Source organism: Anabrus simplex, chromosome 5, assembly GCF_040414725.1.
Source record: "Anabrus simplex isolate iqAnaSimp1 chromosome 5, ASM4041472v1, whole genome shotgun sequence".
In the NCBI taxonomy this organism is placed as follows: domain Eukaryota; kingdom Metazoa; phylum Arthropoda; class Insecta; order Orthoptera; family Tettigoniidae; genus Anabrus; species Anabrus simplex.
Genome location: NC_090269.1, coordinates 181972614 through 181993901, shown reverse-complemented (window position 1 = coordinate 181993901; position 21288 = coordinate 181972614). Strand labels below are relative to the sequence as shown.

General features: G+C 36.9%; 1 protein-coding gene across 3 annotated transcripts in view; it reads left to right on the top strand.

The window, feature by feature from the left end:
- LOC136873888 (116 kDa U5 small nuclear ribonucleoprotein component) overlaps window positions 1-21288 on the top strand; it is a 398344-nt gene that overhangs the window by 272208 nt on the left and 104848 nt on the right. For all 3 annotated transcript variants that reach the window (XM_068227586.1, XM_067147207.2, XM_067147208.2), the window contains one exon: window positions 4911-5104. In XM_068227586.1, the coding sequence (XP_068083687.1) occupies window positions 4911-5104 (194 nt within the window). The remainder of the gene's footprint in view (window positions 1-4910; window positions 5105-21288) is intronic.

Sequence of the window (21288 nt, the reverse complement as noted above, 5' to 3'; positions counted from 1 at the left end):
TATGTGGCTGAAGATGTTGATAATATACGAAACATGTACCACTTTTGACCATTAAAAATTGCCTTAAGCAATCATTGTATCGACTGGGTGGAAAATAAATTAAATACTTAATTGTGAACATGCTGAGCAGGTAGAACATCAACTATCAAATACATGACATATACCAGTAATACGATAAGAAATAAAATATTGCCATGCAACTCAAAATCATTAATTTATTTCCTGATGAAGTAAATATTCAGATCAAATGGCATAGGAAAATATGCATCATATCGACATCTTTATGGAATTATATTAAATTATTAAAACGTACGTGTCGGGAGACTTAATTACTTGATGAACCAGCCCATAGCTTAGCCTTCTTATTGGCATATTTTCTCATTGCTAGCTCCTTACTCTTTGCATTAAAATGCCGTATCCTAATAAATGTCCTGGTCCTTACGTAGAGACAAATTATTTTGTCATGGAATACTGGAAATTTTGACTTAATAATAGAAATAAGAGTTTTCACGTTTTTGCATCTGGATACAGTCTTACCGTGAAACACACCAAATGAAATTTCGAACTGGGCTCTATTTTTTAACCAGTCGTGACTGGGATGTGTGAGACCCCCTTTTGAAATAACCGAGATCCAGTAACAAGTCTCTTCTCGCACGACATTTTTGTCTCTTTCTTCGTATTTACTGTATATCGGATCACGGATACTGTATTATTTCACGAGCTTCGAAATATATTCAGAAATATAAGTTATTAGCACATAATGATGTTAATGTTATTGGATTTTACGTCCCAGTAACTATGTATTTGAGCACCTTTCACCACTGGACTGAGACAGGATCGAACCTGCCAGGTTGGGTTAAGAAGGCCAGCGCTCTACCATTTAAGTTGCTACTCAGCCCGGCTATTAGCACATAATAATTATAGAAAATATGATTTTTCATTGAGTCATTTATATCTGACACCTTTTTACCGTACGAGCTGTAATAATGGAGATATTCAAGAGTTTATTAAAAAGTGTTTCAATAACCAAGCATTGCTGACGATGAAGTATTGTTATGCCATCACAGTAGAAAACTAACTGGCTTGATGGTTGTTGTCGTTATGTCTTTATAATATGTGAAATAATAATAATGTTATTTGTATTACGTCTCACTAACAACATTTACGGTTTTCTGAGACTCGAGATGCCGTAATTTTGTCCCACGGGAGTTCTTTTACGTGCCGACAATTTATAGCGCCACACACGTTTCCATAATATGTTGACTGCATTTTAATCAGTACAGAGGTTCTACTTCAGATACTGACAACATGAACACTGTTCACGTAGTGTACCACTATAAAATTATTATGTATCCGTGATCCGATATACAGTAAATACGTAGAAAGAGATAAAAATGTCGGGCGGTCGGTCACTTGCTTTCTTGACTTACGCTGCGTGAACCATCAACAATAGACCCCAAGTGTAAGCGTACAAAATGTAGAGCATAGAATCCTCTACAAAAAAGTCAGCGATAGCACATACCTATTTCCAACCGGCTGCCCTCTAGAAGCGATTTTATGCTACAGTTCGGGGGATAAAAATTATAACTCCTTAAAATTAAATAAATATTTCGATATTATCCTCGAGTTCCTCATCAAAATAAATTGTTTGACCTCCTCCAGTATTTTATAAGGATTACAATAACCATGTCAGGACATTATTTGCATGAATAGTTCAGAAGTTATGACAATTTTAGACTGTAGTGGTAATACGTGTCAGGAGCGCTGTCTCATATCACATGACGTCACGCAGATGGCGGACAGGGAGAGAACCAAGTGAGCGCGATGCGGGAAGAGACATATCTGGGTCATTACAAAAACGTCAGTAGGAAAGTAGTGATTAAAAGCAATGTTATCATATAAAATACTTGATCAATTGAAAAACCACACATTTTCTCACTTTTAATGAATAGTACTACGGGATTTTCAGAAAGACTGACTTTGTGGTTTTCCCAGCTGAAGTCAACATAGGTCATTACAAAAACGTCAGTAGGAAAGTAGCGATTAAAAGCAATGTTATCATATAAAATACTCGATCAAATGAAAAACCACACATTTTCTCACTTTTAACGAACAGTACTACGGTGCCGATCTAACAGTCCAACGTTCCAGAGCTGGAATGATCAGGCTGCAGACAGCCATAAACACTCCTTTGCCTTTATTCCATTAAATATGCACTCTGCTCATTTCAATCAGTGCCTCAGAGTAGGGATTGAATAGCTTGAATGCTTTGATGAAACAGTGTGTTACGTACCTACCAGTAGTATCAGAAAATTTATGAACCAGAGGAATGGCTTGCTAAAGAAGAAAGTTATCTAACTTCCAGCTAGTTCCTGCCAATATTCAGGCAGGCTGTTACACTCGGTACGACCGGGCGAGTTGGCTGTGTGGTTAGGGGCACGCAGCTGAGAGCTTGCATCTAGGAAATAGTGGATTCGAACCCCACTGTCGGCAGCCCTGAAGATGGTATTCCATGCTTTCCCATTTTCACACCAGGCAAATGCTTTGTCTGTACCTTAATTAAGGCCAATGCCGCTTCCTTCACTCTCCTAGCTCTTTCCTATCCCATTGTTGCCACGTAAGGTAAATTTAAAAAATACTCAGTACACAGCAGTAATCCTATCTATTGGAGATGAGTGCTAACAGAAGACACAAAACGCATCACAACAAACAATGGTCAATGTAATGTTATTGTTGATAAATTTTATGAGCTTCCTATATTGTAGGCCTTTACATTATTTAGTTTTCTGTCGACTTTGTGATATTAGGGTGTCTTATAAAATTATTTATAGCGTACACTGCAGTTCGTTATTCTCCGATTTTACATATCGATTTTCATTACCGAGCTCGATAGCTGTAGTCGCTTAAGTGCGGCCAGTATCCAGTAATCGGGAGATAGTGGGTTCGAGCCCCACTGTCGGCAGCCCTGAAGATGGTTTACCGTGGTTTCCCATTTTCACACCAGGCAAATGCCGGGGCTGTACCTTAATTAAGGCCACGGCCGCTTCCTTCCACTTCGTAGGCCTTTCCTATCCCATCGTCGCCATAAGACATATCTGTGTCGGTGTGACGTAAAGCAAATAGCGATTTTCATTAAATTCTGTTTACCCATTTTCTTGTGACTCGGCGCTCATATGAACTTGGTAAGAAAAATCCAAATTCATGAATATCTCTGTGATAATAGCCGGTATGGTAACAATCTATAAGACATAAATGATCGGAAATTTAATACTATATATCTTAAGTTATGTAGTATTTGTATCAATACGACCACTAATAATATCAATATTTGAGAATTAAATTTTAGGCCTTCCCCTAAAATACCATTTCACTCAGCGTGAATAAAATTGTTTATGGCCTAGATTATAGCGACCTATTCCCCGAATTTGTATACCGATTTTTGTTAAGATAGGACCACTAATAACATCAATATTTCAGAACTAAATTTTAGGCCTTCCTTAAACTACCATTTTTCTCAGCCTGAATACAATTATTTATGGCCTAAATTGTAGCGAGTTATTCCCCGACTCCGCCTACTGATTTTCGTCGGTACGAGCACTAATAACAAATATTTGAAATTAAATTTTAGGCCTTCCCCTAAACTACCATTTCACTCAGGGTGAACACAATTATTTATGGCCTAGATTATAGCGCCCTATTCCCCGAATTTGTATACCGATTTATATTAAGATACGACCACCAATAACATAAATATTTGAGAATTACATTTCAGGCCTTCCGCTAAACTACCATTTCACTCAGCGTGAATACAATTATTTGTAGCATGGATTATAGTGACTTATTCCCTGACTTTGCATACCGATTTTCATTGAATTCTCTTCAGCCGTTTTCTCGTGATGTGTGTACATACATACAGACAGAAAGAGATTACGGAAGTGCATTTCCTTTTTACTGTAGTCACGACTGATACAGTCATCCGTTTTAAATTCTGAGCAATGTACAGACAAAACTCTTATTTTATATATATAGATGTATATATGGACTGTAAAGGGACTAACCAAATGTATAAATATACATGGCAGACAGGAAGCCAAGAAAGATAATAGGAACTATGCCAAAGAATAAGTGAGGGAGAGAGAAATGACATTATGTATGGGGCAGTTATTTTTTATTGTGTTTGTCCTTTAAATGTGCTCCTATTCTTCTTAGCTTTGTCTTTTAATGTTTATTTATTTACACAGTTGTAATATGTGAAACACATAAATGTGTTCATGTGAAAAGAATTCTTGAAAGCTGGGCTGAGTGGCTCAGAAAGTAGAGCACTTGCTTTCTGAGCTGAAATAGGTTGATTTGATCCTGACTCCGTCTGGTGGTATTTGAAAGTGCTCAAATGTGCAAACCTGATGTTGGTAGATTTGCCAGCATCTAAGAGAACATCTGAGGGACAAAATTTTTACATTTCCAAAAACCAAGAAAGATAGTTGGAGGGACGTGAAATCGGTTTCTGTTGTAACTAATGAAATGAAAGGAAATGGCGTATAGCTTTTAATGCCGGGAGTGTCCTAGGACAAGTTCGACTTGCCAGATGCAGGTCTTTTTTGATTTGACGCCCTAGGCGACCTGCACGTCGTGATGAGGATGAAATGATGATGAAGACGACACATACACCCAGCCCCCATGCCAGCGAAATTAACCAATTAAGGTTAAAATTCCCGACCCTGCCGGGAATCGAACCCGGGACCCCTGTGGCCAAAGGCCAGCACGCTAACCACTTAACCATGGAGCCAGACTGTTGTAACTAATGAAAGCATTTGAATGGATTTCTTGAGTTGTTGTGAATTGTGACTAAATGATCTAAAGTACCTTATAATTAACAATCTGTTTTAAATTTGAATTGTTTATGATTACAGGGTCACCTAATGGTGCACAGCACCAAGATGTATCCCACAGAAGACTGTACATTCTTTCTGGTGCTAGCACGAGTGATGAGTGGAACACTTCATGCCGGACAGGAAGTGAGAGTTCTAGGAGAGAACTATACCCTTGCTGACGAGGAGGATTCACGCATTCTCACAATTGGTCGACTCTGGATTTTTGAAGCCAGGTAAGTGTATATTTACACTGATATGAATGGAACTAATATTCATTTAAATCAAGTAAAAAGTTAGTTTTTCATTTCATCATTACTTGCTTACTGGAAAACGACATATAGTAGAAGTCCGCTATAGCGAATACGGCATGCAATGAGAACCCCTTTATAATGGCAATGCTTTGGTATCCTTTCAAAATCCATATATTAAACTGTGTATTATCCTTCGGTTACAGCGAGAGCTGTATCACTGACGCATCCGTTATTACGAGTGATTGATTATCTTTGGTATCATTTCCTCACTATGTCCACTAGCGAGTTCTCTCGTCGACATTCAAAGGTAATGTCAGAATCGATTATTAATACCCGTCGACTGCTGTTCCGTAAAGAAAATTTTAAATGAAGGAGAACATATTTTCGTAACAAATGCGTAAATAACATGTCCGATAACAGCTCTTAAGTCATTAAAAATAAAGGCTGACTAAGGATGATAGGAAAACTTAAAACGGTCCACCTTTTCAATACAAAAATGTTATATTTATTTATAACATGTATTTGCACTTGGAACTAGTTTCGACGCTGTGTTTGCGTCATCATCAGCCAAAATGTGGGAAATAGGCAAGATGTAGGCATTTATATTACACAAGGCGTTACATTAAACAATACACATCTTACAAGGAGATAAAAACAGGGACGAATATAGAAACAAATGAATCGTTGAGAAAACAAAAGTTATACATATTAAAAATAACCTTAACCACACATCTTGCAGTGCGAAAGTGTTCTTCTTGAATGATTCCTGAATATAAAAACACACGCGCACACATTTCTGAAGAGCCAGCAGGCAGGACAAAGTAAAGTGAAACCTTAAGAGATCTTCTGAGAAGAGTTCATCATTTTTTCTATATCCGACTAACTGATGAAGTCTCCCTTGAGTTCCTGATAAACATACACAACAGGAAATTCTCCTTCACTCTCAACAATAGCTCTAAAGACCAACGGTAAAATTTTATTTTAAATATTGTGCAGAGACGTGAAAGCATGATTTTGAACATGATATAACTCCTTCATATAACCCAGTTTTTTACACAAGGTGTTACATTAAATAATACACATCTTACGAGGAGATAAAAACAGGGACGAATGTAGGAAAACATGCATCGTTGAGAAAGCAAAGTTATACATATTAAAAATAAGCTTAACCACATAACTTGCAGTGCAAAAATATTTGCCTTGAATGATTCCTGAATACAAAACGTGCGCGCACACACTTCTAAAGAGCCAGCAGGCAGGAAAAAGTAAGGTGAAACCTTAAGAGTTCTTCTGAGAAGAGTTCTATGATCTGACTAACTAATGAAGTCTCCCTTGAGTTCCTGATAAACATACACAACAGGAAATTAAACAATACACATCTTACAAGGAGATAAAAACAGGGAAAGTTATACATATTAAAAATAACCTTAACCACACATCTTGTAGTGCGAAAATATTCGTCTTGAATGATTCATGAATACAAAACACACGCGCACACATTTCTGAAGAGCCAGCAGGCAGGAAAAAGTAAAGTGAAACCTTAAGAGTTCTTCTGAGAAGAGTTCATCATTTTTTCTATGTTCCGACTAACTAATGAAGTCTCCCTTGAGTTCCTGATAAACATACACAACAGGAAATCCTCCTTCAATCTCAACAATAGCTATAAAGACCACGGTAAATTTCATTTTAAATATTGTGCAGAGACGTGAAAGCATGATCTTGAATATAATATAACTCCTTCATTTAACCCAATTTTTTACACAAGGTGTTACATTAACCAATACACATCTTACGAGGAGATAAAAGCCGGGACGAATGTAGAAACAAATGCATCGTTGAGAAAGCCAAAATTATACATATTAAAAATAAGTTTAACCACACAACTTGCAGTGCGAAAATATTTGCCTTGAATGATTCCTGAATACAAGACGCACGCGCATACATTTCTATAGAGCCAGCAGGTAGGAAAAAGTAAGGTGAAACCTTAAGAGTTCTTCTGAGAAGAGTTCATCATACTTTCTATGTTCCGACTAATTAATGAAGTCTCCCTTGAGTTCCTGATAAACATACACAACAGGAAATTCTCCTTAACTCTCAACAATAGCTATAAAAGACCAACGGTAAATTGTATTTTAAATACTGTGCAGAGATGTGGAAGCATGATCTTGAACATGATATAACTTCTTCACTTAACCACCTTTGAAAGTTTCTCTCTATATTACATAGCTTCATTAACACACCATTCTGTAGATGCATAAAATAATCTTGTAATCTTCACAGGTCCGGTATTCAGCTCGACAAGAATATAAAATAGGTATTAAGGAATACTTTGTTGAGAGTTTGGAGGTTGACTGTGCCAGTATTTGTGGTGTATTGTTGCAGCGTTACGTGTAGGGTGGGGGTAGGTTTCTATGATGTTTATTGCGGGACATGAGGCGGTAAAGCTATGGCGCGAGATGAAGAGGAACAGAGCGTGTTGGATAGTTTAGGTCTGGGCAGCGGCCGTTGTTGGATTAGGAGGGGAGAGGGGAGGAGCGGTAGGGGAGGAGGAGTGGAAGGGGGGGAAGTATGGAGGGTGATGTGGTGAAAGTGTGTGGCGTGACAAAGTATTATGCATAATCTGAAAGACAGATCTGTTTTTCGGGATATTCATGTTTTTGAAAAATTCAATGAGAAAGTCGAATAGGATCTTTGGTTTCTCTGAGATATCATTTAAGTTTAGGTTGGGATTGAAATATTGGTCTAAATGAATATAGAGGTTTTCAGTGACGTCTAGGAAAGAACCTTTGTTTAGAATATCTAATACCTCAAGATCTTGATTTATTTCAGTAAAGTTGTGCTTAAATTCTTTTATATGTAGGCCGACCGCAGAAAAACGGTTGTGCTTTATGGCATTGACATGTTCTGCATATCTGATTTTAAAGCTGCGTCCTGTTTGCCCTAGGTAAGAACTTTTGCAGTCTTGGCAAGAAAACCTACATACACCTGATTTAGAAAAAGGACTACTTTTATTTATTGATGAAGAGTTGTGTAGGATCTCTGTGCTTCTGTTGTTAGTACGAAAGGCTATTTTAACGTTGTGTTTTTTAGAAACGTTAGTGACGTAAATTTCTTTATTGAAGGTAAATGTGGAAAACGTGGCAGTGCTAGTATTGTCTTTTATTAGGGTGGTTTTTGGGCGGTGTCTGAATTTATTGATTATTCTTTCAATAAAGGATTCATTATATCCATTGAATTTTGCTATAGAGCGAATGGTGTTCAATTCTTTATTTAAGTTTTTTCTTGACATCGGAATTTTGAATGCTCGGTCTACTAAGCTATTATATGTAGCCGCTTTGTGTGTTTGGGGGTGTAGTGAGTCATTTCTTATAGTAGTGGCCGTTTGAGTGGGCTTTCTATAGATACTATATGTGAACGAAGAGGGGTGCCTGTTGATGGTTAGGTCTAGGAAGTTGATGGAGTTGTTTGTCTCTGATTCTAAGGTAAATTTAATGTCATGATCAATATTATTAAGGTTTTTGAGGGTGGATGGCGCGTCTATGGAGCGTTCATCTAGGATTATAAATGTGTCATCTACGTACCTAGCCCAGAATTGGATATTAGCAAATTTGATGTTATTGTCAATGGCGGTGTGCTCTGGGAAATCAAGGTAGATCTCTGCTAAAATTCCTGAGGCTGGTGAACCCATAGCCAAACCATCTTGTTTGTAAATGATCTTATCGAATGTGAAGTAGTTATTGTTAATTAGTAATCTTAATATGGTCATAAAGTCTTGAACTTCTAGTTTACTTAGTTGATTGTTAGCAAGTAAGTTCTTTTCGATGATCGGGAATAATGAGTTGGTGTTTATACTGGGATACATGTTGACTGTATCAAAGGAGTGCATTGAATGATATGGTTGAAGCTTGAAACTGTTTAGTTTGTTCACTAATTCTACAGTGTTCCTGATGGATTTATTTGATGAGAATTTATAATGTTTATTAAGAAATTGTTCGAAATTGCTGGCTCTTTAGAAATGTATGCGCGTGCGTCTTGTATTCAGGAATCATTCAAGGCAAATATTTTCGCACTGCAAGTTGTGTGGTTAAACTTATTTTTAATATGTATAATTTTGGCTTTCTCAACGATGCATTTGTTTCTACATTCGTCCCTGCTTTTATCTCCTCGTAAGATGTGTATTGTTTAATGTAACACCTTGTGTAAAAAATTGGGTTAAATGAAGGAGTTATATTATATTCAAGATCATGCTTTCACGTCTCTGCACAATATTTAAAATGAAATTTACCGTGGTCTTTATAGCTATTGTTGAGATTGAAGGAGGATTTCCTGTTGTGTATGTTTATCAGGAACTCAAGGGAGACTTCATTAGTTAGTCGGAACATAGAAAAAATGATGAACTCTTCTCAGAAGAACTCTTAAGGTTTCACATTACTTTTTCCTGCCTGCTGGCTCTTCAGAAATGTGTGCGCATGTGTTTTGTATTCATGAATCATTCAAGACGAATATTTTTGCACTACAAGATGTGTGGTTAAGGTTATTTTTAATATGTATAACTTTCCCTGTTTTTATCTCCTTGTAAGATGTGTATTGTTTAATTTCCTGTTGTGTATGTTTATCAGGAACTCAAGGGAGACTTCATTAGTTAGTCAGATCATAGAAAGAATGAACTCTTCTCAGAAGAACTCTTAAGGTTTCGCCTTACTTTTTCCTGCCTGCTGGCTCTTTAGAAGTGTGTGCGCGCACGTTTTGTATTCAGGAATCATTCAAGGCAAATATTTTTGCACTGCAAGTTATGTGGTTAAGCTTATTTTTAATATGTATAACTTTGCTTTCTCAACGATGCATGTGTTTCTACATTCGTCCCTGTTTTTATCTCCTCGTAAGATGTGTATTATTTAATGTAACACCTTGTGAAAAAAACTGGGTTATATGAAGGAGTTATATCATGTTCAAAATCATGCTTTCACGTCTCTGCACAATATTTAAAATAAAATTTTACCGTTGGTCTTTAGAGCTATTGTTGATAGTGAAGGAGAATTTCCTGTTGTGTATGTTTATCAGGAACTCAAGGGAGACTTCGCCAGTTAGTCGGAACATAGAAAAAATGATGAACTCTTCTCAGAAGATCTCTTAAGGTTTCACTTTACTTTGTCCTGCCTGCTGGCTCTTCAGAAATGTGTGCGCGTGTGTTTTTATATTCAGGAATCATTCAAGAAGAACACTTTCGCACTGCAAGATGTGTGGTTAAGGTTATTTTTAATATGTATAACTTTTGTTTTCTCAACGATTCATTTGTTTCTATATTCGTCCCTGTTTTTATCTCCTTGTAAGATGTGTATTGTTTAATGTAACGCCTTGTGTAATATAAATGCCTACATCTTGCCTATTTCCCACATTTTGGCTGATGATGACGCAAACACAGCGTCGAAACTAGTTCCAAGTGCAAATACATGTTATAAATAAATATAACATTTTTGTATTGAAAAGGTGGACCGTTTTAAGTTTTCCTATCATCCTTTCTCAGTTCAATACGGACAGAATGAAATTCCTAGGTTTAAAAAAAGGCTGACTAAACGATCACTTAATTTTAATGCTAAATACTGCAGTTAAGTAAAAATTGAATACACCTCGAGATATGGCAGAGTGCATAATTGATTTCAGAGATTAGTTTATATTTTCTTGCGTCTGGTTAAATTACGAAAAGGTTATTATCATGTAAATTTATAGCAAGAAGGTTATTTCTTTATTGGCGCTTGAAGTATATTTCATCATATGTATAGTAGGGTATGTTTAAGATAGGTGACGCTGTTGAATAAGGAAACAGAAACGTTTGCCACAAAATGCGATCATCTTTGGTACGGTATAGAATTCTTACTATGTGCATTTGCGAGCTCTCTCGTCGACTCAAGGGCGATGTTGGAGTCGATTACTAATACCCAACGACTGGTGCTCTCTAAAGAAAATTCAAAATGAAAGAGGATAACAAGTTTTCGTAATAAATGCATAAATATCATAGCTGATACCAGTTATTAACTCGTTAAAAATAACGGCTGAAGTAAACTATCTCTTAATTTTAATGTTATATACGGTACTGAAATTAAGTAAGAATATGATACACCTCAAGATATGGCAGAGTAGGCCTACATTACTGATTTCAGAGGATAGTTCATGTTCGCATCTAGTTAAATTTGGGAAAGGCTATTCACATGTACACTTTTAGCGAGGATAACTCATTTCTCTACGCGCGTTTCAAATGTTTTCATGACACATATACGGTTAGGTTAGATGACACCATTTGAAGAAGAAAACTCTGGAATGATACCGTATTTCTCCGAATCCAAGACAACGTTTTTTTCCCTCAGAATCTCAAGCAAAAAATCGAGGTTTGTCTTGCATTCGCGGCCTGACAGTAATGAATACCACTAGCAACTACCGCTGTAACCACGCTGCATCTTTTCACCCCCGCACACAAACGCACACCCAAAATTTGGTGACAATAAACGACCGCCTCTTTGTTATACATCACTAACCATGACAACCGGTTGTACAGTGCCTGTGTGTAACGTCACTGGATCTCGGGAAATAGTGAAGAGAGAATGACATTTTGTTAGCCTCTACAAAAACGTTTCTCAAATCTGCTGAATGGCATCAAAACATGCAAGCCTTCGAATTCTTAGAAAGACCACGGCTACTCAATGGCAGAGTTATAACACGTCTACTGTACCTGACTCTTAGTAAAATTAACTTTTATAGACAGCAGGAATATTGACGGATAGTCATAAAGATACATGGAACAGGTGTTGCCGGCAAAGTTTCAACGCGTTCTCATCGATATTATGTTGCCAATTTTAAGTTAATGGTTATTAAACACTCGGAAATGTAGAATAATTGTGCAGCCGCAAGAAAATGTGTCACAAGCCTAACTAAAGTTAATATTTGGCGTCAGCGTGAAGATAGCTAAAAAATGTGTACTCATACCTGCCAACTTTACAAAACCAAAAATAAGGAGATTTAGATATGAAAATCAGGAAAAATCAGAAGAAATCAAGAGATATAATTGGTCAAAACTGCTTATTCTACATTTCTTGCGCAATACAGGAGTACAATGGTGTATTATAACACTTATTGTCTCAAACCACAACTGTTGCTATACGAGGCTACAAAGCTAAAAATTACACATCTCTATTCCCTCACAGAAAGTATGTGAGAGAGATGATCTGTCTCTGAAAAGTCTCAGGTACTTTACAAAGGTGAAAAATGAGAGTATCCTCCTAATTCAATACAATAAATATTCCGTCATTAGACGGAGTAAACAAATTCAAACATGTTTCAGCTTGTTTGAGCCATCTTCAGTGAAAAATGAGGGGAGTTTGAAATAATTTACATAATATAATTTTAAAAATGCTAAAAAACATAATGAAGGAGCAAATGAAAAATCAAATAAAAGAGAGCCTAGACGGAAACAAAATTAGCACAAATATACAATATTTACATCAATATGCGGAGAAAAAAACAACTCACTGCGACAAAATTCAGTGAAAAGGTGTTAATTTAAAATTATAATTGAAACTAAAAACTGTGTTAACCTAAGAAAACAAAGGAATGAAAAAACAAATGATGCAGATGGAAATGAACAATAGTAGCACATGGTGAGGTTGTGGACCTCATAGTTTACAAAATATTGTTTAGTAACAATAACAAAACAGGTTGAAATCACTGTCGAAAATCATCCTTGTAGAAACCCATCACATTAAATTGGTCAGGAGGGGAGTGGAAGCAAACATTTTTGAGAAACCAAGCCTGATATAACGTGCAGGCAAAAAGCCTGTGACAAGGTAAAAAAAAAAAAACACCAATGAAATTTAAAGCTTTAGAAACAGCAGGATCTCAATATCTTCTCTATCTAGCGGTCCCTTTCTTGACTATTGTTTCATAATGTAATAATGTAAAGTGAAAACCGTCAATACGGAATGATTCTAATATCTTGTAATAAGTCTCATGGTAACTAATCTCATTTTGTTCCGTATTGAAGATACAATAAGTAAAACTTTTTCAAGATTAAAATTATTGTGTCTATCTATTCAATACAAATATATTTTAGTGATTAAATTCTACATGAATTATAAACACCAGTTGGGGACATGTTTCGCCCTAGTTATGGGCATCTTCAGTCTAATACTAATCTTAAGGTCAAGATTTAAAACTATAAACATTGGAACTTAATAGCAAACTTAACTTAATACTAAATACAATGGTCTTATGCTTTTCACATAGTTTACAATATGTACAATATGTACATTAACGTTGCCAGAATTTATGAAGAATGAATTAATTTATTTTATAATGACTAGACATCGAAATTGTAGATTGGATTGATCACAGCGTGAATTAGGGTTTCTCCAATTGTATTGACTAGAGATTTATCACAGCGTGAGTTGGGGTTTCTTCAACTGTTATGGTCGCCTGAGTCGTAAGAATTGTTATAAACCGGAACCATGGTTAAAGTCGATCATGTTGGGTTTGAATCTGTTTGAATATTCCTTTAGAAAGAAGCATGGTTATGTTTTAAGGTTGAAGCATGTATGTTGGAAAAATATTGTTGATATCATTCGTTAGTGCTCATCGGATAAAAATTTGGAATATTAAGCCATTCTCGTTGATTAACTTTCCCATTGGTGCATTGTTCAACCTTGGGAGGAATATGAATTGTCTGTAACTGGATAAGAGAAAAAGGGAATTAGAATGATGAATGTAGAGCCCAATATGATAATAATTATAGAATGAAAGTGTTTATCCCGTGAAAGTGGACGAACTAACTTGTTTTGTCGACGTTAACTGGGACCACTTGTTCCGGTTTTGTCTGAACGACTAAGCTTGCTACTCCTAGTGTAGTATTGATGCTGTAACGGAGGGGTGGAGCGTGGAGGGGAAGGGGGAGTGAGTTTCAAATTGTGCGTCCGTGTTGATGCTTGAGAGGTGTTACTCGAATTGGATTGGGTCGGGCCCGGTATTAGGCATGGCTATTGGAGCGCATGCTTGCTGCGATTTAAACATACTGGGAACTTTATTCTGATTTGCGGCCTGGATTAACCTCGGAGTTGTCTGCTGCGAAATGAAGTTCTGCAAGCCCTACATGAGGCCAAACTTCATAAAGAAAGGACCATTATGGAAACATACGCAGTCAAACGTAAAGAGTACAAAGCCGTGCTGAAAGCAAAAAAAGCTCTATATGTAGAAATTCAAGCCCTTAGGGAGGCAGAAGAAGCACTTAAGGACCCTTTTGTAGCCACCAGGAGAAAGTCCAATAGAAAACAAGCGGAAATTCAAATGGAAGTATGGGAAAAGCACTTCTCACAGATTCTGAACCTAGCACAATCGCAAACTGCATACAACACTACCCACCACACAGGAACTAGCCCAATCTCACAATTCACAACAGAGGAAGTGAGAGCAGCAATAAAGGAGACAAAAGACAGGAAGGCGACCAGCCCAGATGGGATCTACAACGAGATGCTAAAAGACTCAGCAGAAACACTAAGTGAACTATGGATAGACCTGTTCAATAGATGCCTATCATCAGGGGAAATACCAGACGAATGGAGGAAATCCACGATGAAAGTAATCTACAAAGGTAAAGGCGAAAGCAACGACCCACACTCATACCATGGTATTGGCCTGGAGAATACCATTTTCAGAGTCTTTACAAGCCTAATCCTCAAGAGAATCACTCTGGCACTAGATCCAATGATCCTTGAACAGCAATTCGGGTTCAGGAAAGGAAGGTCCACCTTGCATGCCGTAAGGAATTTATTAAACGACATAGAGGAAGCTCTTAGACATCCCAAAGGAATATTTCACACAGTATTTGTAGACTTCACAAAAGCTTTTGACTTATTGACCAGATCAAAGCTTGTTCAGAAATTAGAACATATGCTAATGGAGGACCACGGATTCACACGGGTAATAAGGAACATTTTGGCCTGCAATAAAGTGGAAGTATATGACGGAATATCGACCTCAAAAGAAATAATCCAGACAAATGGAGTTCTGCAAGGGGACCCACTGAGTACCATCCTGTTTAACGTCACGACAGCAGACATCAAGATGATTCTAGACGAAACAACTTCAGTTTCTCTCTATGTTTACGCAGACGACATGGTCCTGGGTTCCCCAAACTGGCAAGAGCTACAGAAAGTCCTAAATAACCTTCACAATTGGGCAATTGATAATGATCTCAACATAAACCAGAGAAAGAGTGTACATGGCTTTCCGAAAAGGGGGAAAACTAGCAGCGGAAAACAAAATGACTCTCGGCGAAGAAGAACTCACGTCGGTTAATACCTACAAATACCTCGGCGTCACCCTGCAAACAACGTGCCACTCTTTCAGACACCACATAAAGGAACGAGCAACAGCTGCCATCAGAGGAATATACGATCTGAAGAACATAACCAAACTCTCACTACGAACAGCAATGACACTCTTCCACGCCATAATAACTCCCACTATCTCATACGGTCTAGAGATAATATGGGAAAGGCTAACCACAACAGACCTCACCGCGATAAAAAAAGTGAAAGCACGATTCCGTAAGAGAGCACTGGGCGTGGCAAGATCTTCACCGTCCAGACTAATCTATGAATTAGCAAGGGAACCTTTCTATATAGAAGACCTCCGATTCAAACTACACCTGCCATCTACTCTGCAAATGGAGAAGGTACTTGAGCTGAAGCATCTGAAACAACAGGACATACCACTGGATTTCTACGCAACGGAAGCAATGACCGATAGACGATGGACACAGGAAAATCAGGAACTAAGAAACGTAATCACTAGACTCGCCGTACACGGCTTCCATCACAAAATTTGCAAAAACATAAAATATCATGAACCGAACAAAGAATGTATATGTTCTCTGTGTGAGAAGCCATGCGACAAATACCATATAACATTGTGTAGTAAAAGGGAAAAGAGCATAGTTGACTGTAGCCAAGACTAAACCGCCTCGAGCATCTGTGAATCGCAGTATGTAGTGTGACAGTATTTCATGTTTACTTTGTAACCTTGAAACCTATTGTTGTATCCCATTATATGGCCATCTGGCTGCAATAAATTCTTATTATTAATGTCAATGACATTGTTAAGATTATTATTTTTATTATAAGTTTGTTCCAAATACATGTAAAAGCTTTCTGTTTCATTCAATAATTTCCCCTTACCTAGGCTTTTAACGATCGTCAAATCTTTCTCTATTGAGGTGAATTTATGGCCTGTTTCACTCATATGCTGGCTCATGGCCAAATACTTGTTATGCTTGGAAGCATTGTAATGTTCCAGACACCTTATGTATAAGCTCCTCCCTGTTTGATCAAAATACGTGAACTCACATTGGGTACATTTTAACCTATAAACACCAGATCCTGAGTAAACGTTGTTATTATTATTGACTCTATTGTGGTTGAGGAATATGTTCTGATTGTTATTTATTGTCCTGAAGTCTATGTTGACGCTGTGTTTTTTTAAAACATTAGTGATCCAGGCCGTAAATCAGAATAAAGTTCCCAGTATGTTTAAATCGCAGCACGCATGCACTCCAATAGCCACGCCTAATGCCGGGCCCACCCAATCCAATTCGAGTAACACCTCTCAAGCATCAACACGGATGCACAATTAGAAACTCACTCCCCCTTCCCCTCCACGCTCCACCCTTCCGTTACAGCATCAATACTACACTAGGAGTAGCAAGCTTAGTCATTCAGCCACAACCAGAACAAGTGGTCCCAGCTAACGTCGACAAGACAAGTAAGTTCGTCCACTTTCACAGGATAAACACTTTCATTTTATAATTATTATCATATTGGGCTCTACATTCATCATTCCAATTCCCTTTTTCTCTTATCCAGTTACAGACAACTCATATTCCTCCCAAGGTTGAACAATGCACCAATGGGAAAGTTAATCAAAAAGAATGACTTAATATTCCAAATTTTTATCCGATGAGCACTAACGAATGATATCAACAATATTTTTCCAACATACATGCTTCAACCTTAAAACATAACCATGCTTCTTTCTAAAGGAATATTCAAACAGATTCAAACCCAACATGATTGACTTTCACCAAGGTTGCAGGTTATAAACTTCATTTTCCTCGTCCGTATTGAAGATCTACTTGTGATACAATTCCTTTAGTTTGCCAATTGCCACCTTTTCAATACAATAAAAATATGTTAAAACTTACATATTTATTATGATGTTTACATGGTACATGTTTCGCTCCTTTTCATGAGCATCACCAGCCAAACTATCATTAATCTAAGATTGTGTAAGATCATAAACAATTCTTTGGTTCAAAATTACTCTTATAAAACTAATTGACAATCTTATAATATTTTAAAAGTCACACTACAATAAAATTATGTCTTAAGTTATCACTTTTGTCTAAAATCTTCTTCAGTCTAAACATTTTATCGCCGAAACTTATCCGGTGAACATCTATTAAAATTGTTTAAAATGAGAATAAAATAAAAATAAAAAACTTTGAAATCTGGCTAGTTGTGTTGATTCCCATTGCTTAAAACTTCATAACAGTATTGGATATCTTCTGCAGTTGATAATTGTTATTATGGATAATGGACTTGTTTTCGTTGCTGGAGTAACATTTATAAAATTTATTGGTATTAAATTTGATTATCAATGGGGTAAAATTGTTCGTGAACAAACTTGTTGATAAAACACTTTTTGATGTGATATTGGATTCAAAATGTTCTCGAACGTTCCATAATGACTCGTTGATGTATCTGTAATGAAAGATAAAAATTATATGTTTATGGTTTTGATTGTATTTCTGTATAACATCTTATTGGGAGAATTGTCACTTACTTTCCTTTCTGCTGCTTGATTGTTTGGTGTTACTCCTAGCTTCTTGAGAACTATTTGTTATCCTGTTTGCACTTCTTGTGTTGTATGTGTGAGTGTGGATGATTTTACGTTTTGGCGGGGAGGGGGAAGGGGAAGTTAAGGTAGGCGGCGCATTGGTAGCTGCAGTAGACTGTGGAGGGGATAGTCTAGGGGAAGTGAGGGGAGGAGTTGAGTTTGTTTGTGTCAATAAGCTATTAACTTTTATCGGATTAAAATGTTTATAGAATTTATTTATATCTGATTTGAGTATTTGTATTAGTTCCGGTAATTGTAATAAGATGGGATTCTTTATTTCTATTTTTCCATGTAGGTTTTTATTTTTATTGTATTGTTGATCTAAATGAATGTATATGTTTTCCAATTCCATAATTTCTTTTCCTTTTTCTACTCTTCTTAAGATTTTTAAATCCCTTTCAATAGTTGTAAAACTGTGTCCAGTTTCTTGCATGTGTGTGCTCATTGCAGAATGTTTCCTATGTTTGGCTGCATTTACATGTTCAAGATATCTTATTATAAAGCTTCGGCCAGTCTGGCCAACGTATGAAATATTGCACTCTGCGCACGTGAGTCTGTATATTCCAGATCCTTGATATTGATTACTATTAGTACTAACTTTATTGTGGTTGAAGAAAACATATCTGTTCGTGTTTTGGGTCTTGAAGGCAATGTTAATATTTTATTTTTTGATGGTATTAGTGATTTGGTATATCGCTGGGTTAGTAAATGTGAAAGTTGGAAATTTTTATTTTTTATTTTTATCTGGTGCAAGATTAGTGGCCAATTTTATTTTCACCTTATTAATGATTTTGTTAATCATTTCTATTTTGTAACCGTTATTGAGTGCTAGATCTTTTATGAAATCAAGTTCTTTCTTTAAATTCTTGTTTGTTAGTAGAATTTTTAGGGCTCTATAAACTAAACTCAAAAATGCTGCCTGTTTGTGAGAGTTGGGGTGGAGTGACTCGTTTTTGATTACTGGAGTAAACGTCGGTTTTCTATAAATCTGGAATTAAAATTTGTTTCCTGCTCTCTTTATATTTATATCTAAGAAACTTAATGAATTGTTCCTTTCATCTTCCTTAGTGAATTTTATATTATTGTCTAATTTATTTAAGAAATCCAAAATATTATCACTATTGTTCAGTTTACTGTCTATTATAACAAACGTGTCATCCACGTATCTCAGCCAAAGGTTTAGTTCATCTATGTTAATTATAATTTTTACGTGTTCTAAATGATCCATATAAATGTTAGCTAGTATACCTGATGCAGGGTCACCCATTCCTAAGCACATTTGCTGATATATCTTTTGATTAAATGTGAAGTAATTATTATTTAAAGTAAATCTTAATACATTTATGAATTCTTCTATTTCACACTTACTTAATTTACTATGATTGAATAAATTTATTTTGATTATATTAATGGTTTCATTGATCGGTATGCAAGGGTACATATTAGTTATATCATATGAACACATTTTATGATGTGGTTGCAGTTCGAATTTATTTAGTTTATCACAGAATTCTATTGAATTATTAATTGTAGAATTATTGTAAAATTTATAGTGCTTTTTTCAAAAAATGATGTATAAATTTAGAGGTCTTGTATGTTGTGCTATTCATGCAGTTAATTATAGGTCGCACAGGTATGTTAGCTTTATGGATTTTAGGCATGGCTCTGGCTGTTGGTATTTTGGGATTCATATTTATCAGCTTCTGACATTCAAGATCATTAAAGAGAAAAGATGAATTTTTAAGTAATTTCTTTAGGTTTCGTTGAATTTTGATTGTAGGATCTTTCTGTATTATCGAATAGGCTCCATTTGAGAAAAATTCTTCTGTTTTCTTAATGTAATCTTGCTTATTTAAAATAACTGTAGTTTCTCCTTTATCGGCTTTGGTTACTATTATGTTGCTTTCATTGATTTTAGTTTTTAATTCTTTGATTTGTTTCGTGAGGTCGGGATTTAAGTTGTTATTTATTTCTTTTATTAAGGTTGGAAGTTTCTTTTTAACTTCGAATCTTGTGTCACTTTGCGATTCTAAAGGCAATTTCCCTATATTAGATTCTACTTCAGCTACAGTGGTTATTACGTCTTCTATTTGATGATGGTTAGGCCAATTAAATTTTGATCCTTTATTCAATAAGCTCACTTCACTATCCATGAAGGCACAGTCATGAGTCCTTCACCAACAAGAAAGTGTGCCGGCGTCAGGGGTTCAGCGTCATCTCCGTGGGAGGTCATTCTTGAATTTACCGCAGCTTCAATGTTGACTAGAGTGGTGTTAAGCTGTTCTTCTGTAAATCTTGATAGTCCCAGCACCTTTCTTAGGCATCGCTTAACTGTGCCTACCATTCCCTCCTACCATCCTCCCCACCAAGCGGTCCGTGGGGCGATGAACTTCTAAGTGATACCGTCCTTGGCGAGGAATCGATGGGTCTCCGAGGATGACAGTGCCTTCCAAAGTTCCGACAGTTCTGCATTGGTGGCCTGAAATGTCCTTGCATTGTCCGTGTATGTGGTATATGGCAGTCCACGCCTACCAACAAACCTTTGAAAGGCCATAAGGAATGTGTCACTGGTCATACTGGAGCATAACTCTAAAGGCACCGCATGTGTAACAGTACAAGTGAATAGTGCTATGTAAGCCTTTTCCATCGTCATGCCTACTTTGATGTAGAGGGGACCGGCGAAGTATATCCCGGTGATTGCAAAGGGTTTTGACGGTCTCACCCTATCCGCAGGTAGTGGAGCTTCGATTTGCTGCCCTCTAGGGTTAATCATGATTCTGCATGGGAGATAGGCATGCAAGACCCTCTTAATAGTTTGACGAGCTGTAAGGATCCAATACTCTTTCCGGAGCTCCGACAGTATTACCCGAACTCCAAAATGATGTAATCTGATATGTGTTTGCTGAATGAGTTGATACGTGAATTGATGAGAGCCGTCTAGAAGTATTGGGTGCCGTCGCTCCTTAGTGAGGTCTGCACAGTGCAATTGACCTCCGAGGCGGAGGAGTTCGCCTTCAGTGAAGGAGTTGAGTACGATTGAATCTCCGTTACTCTGTTATAGACGAAGGTTTTCCATCTGTTTGGGTCACTGTGTATCCAACCCAAGGTGACAGTAGAATCCGTCAATAGTATTGCCTGAGTGATATCGTGGCCTGTGGCTACGCAGAGATAGGATAGCAATCGTGCTCCCACTAGCGCTGCTAGTAGTTCGAGCCGTGGCAAGGTTACCT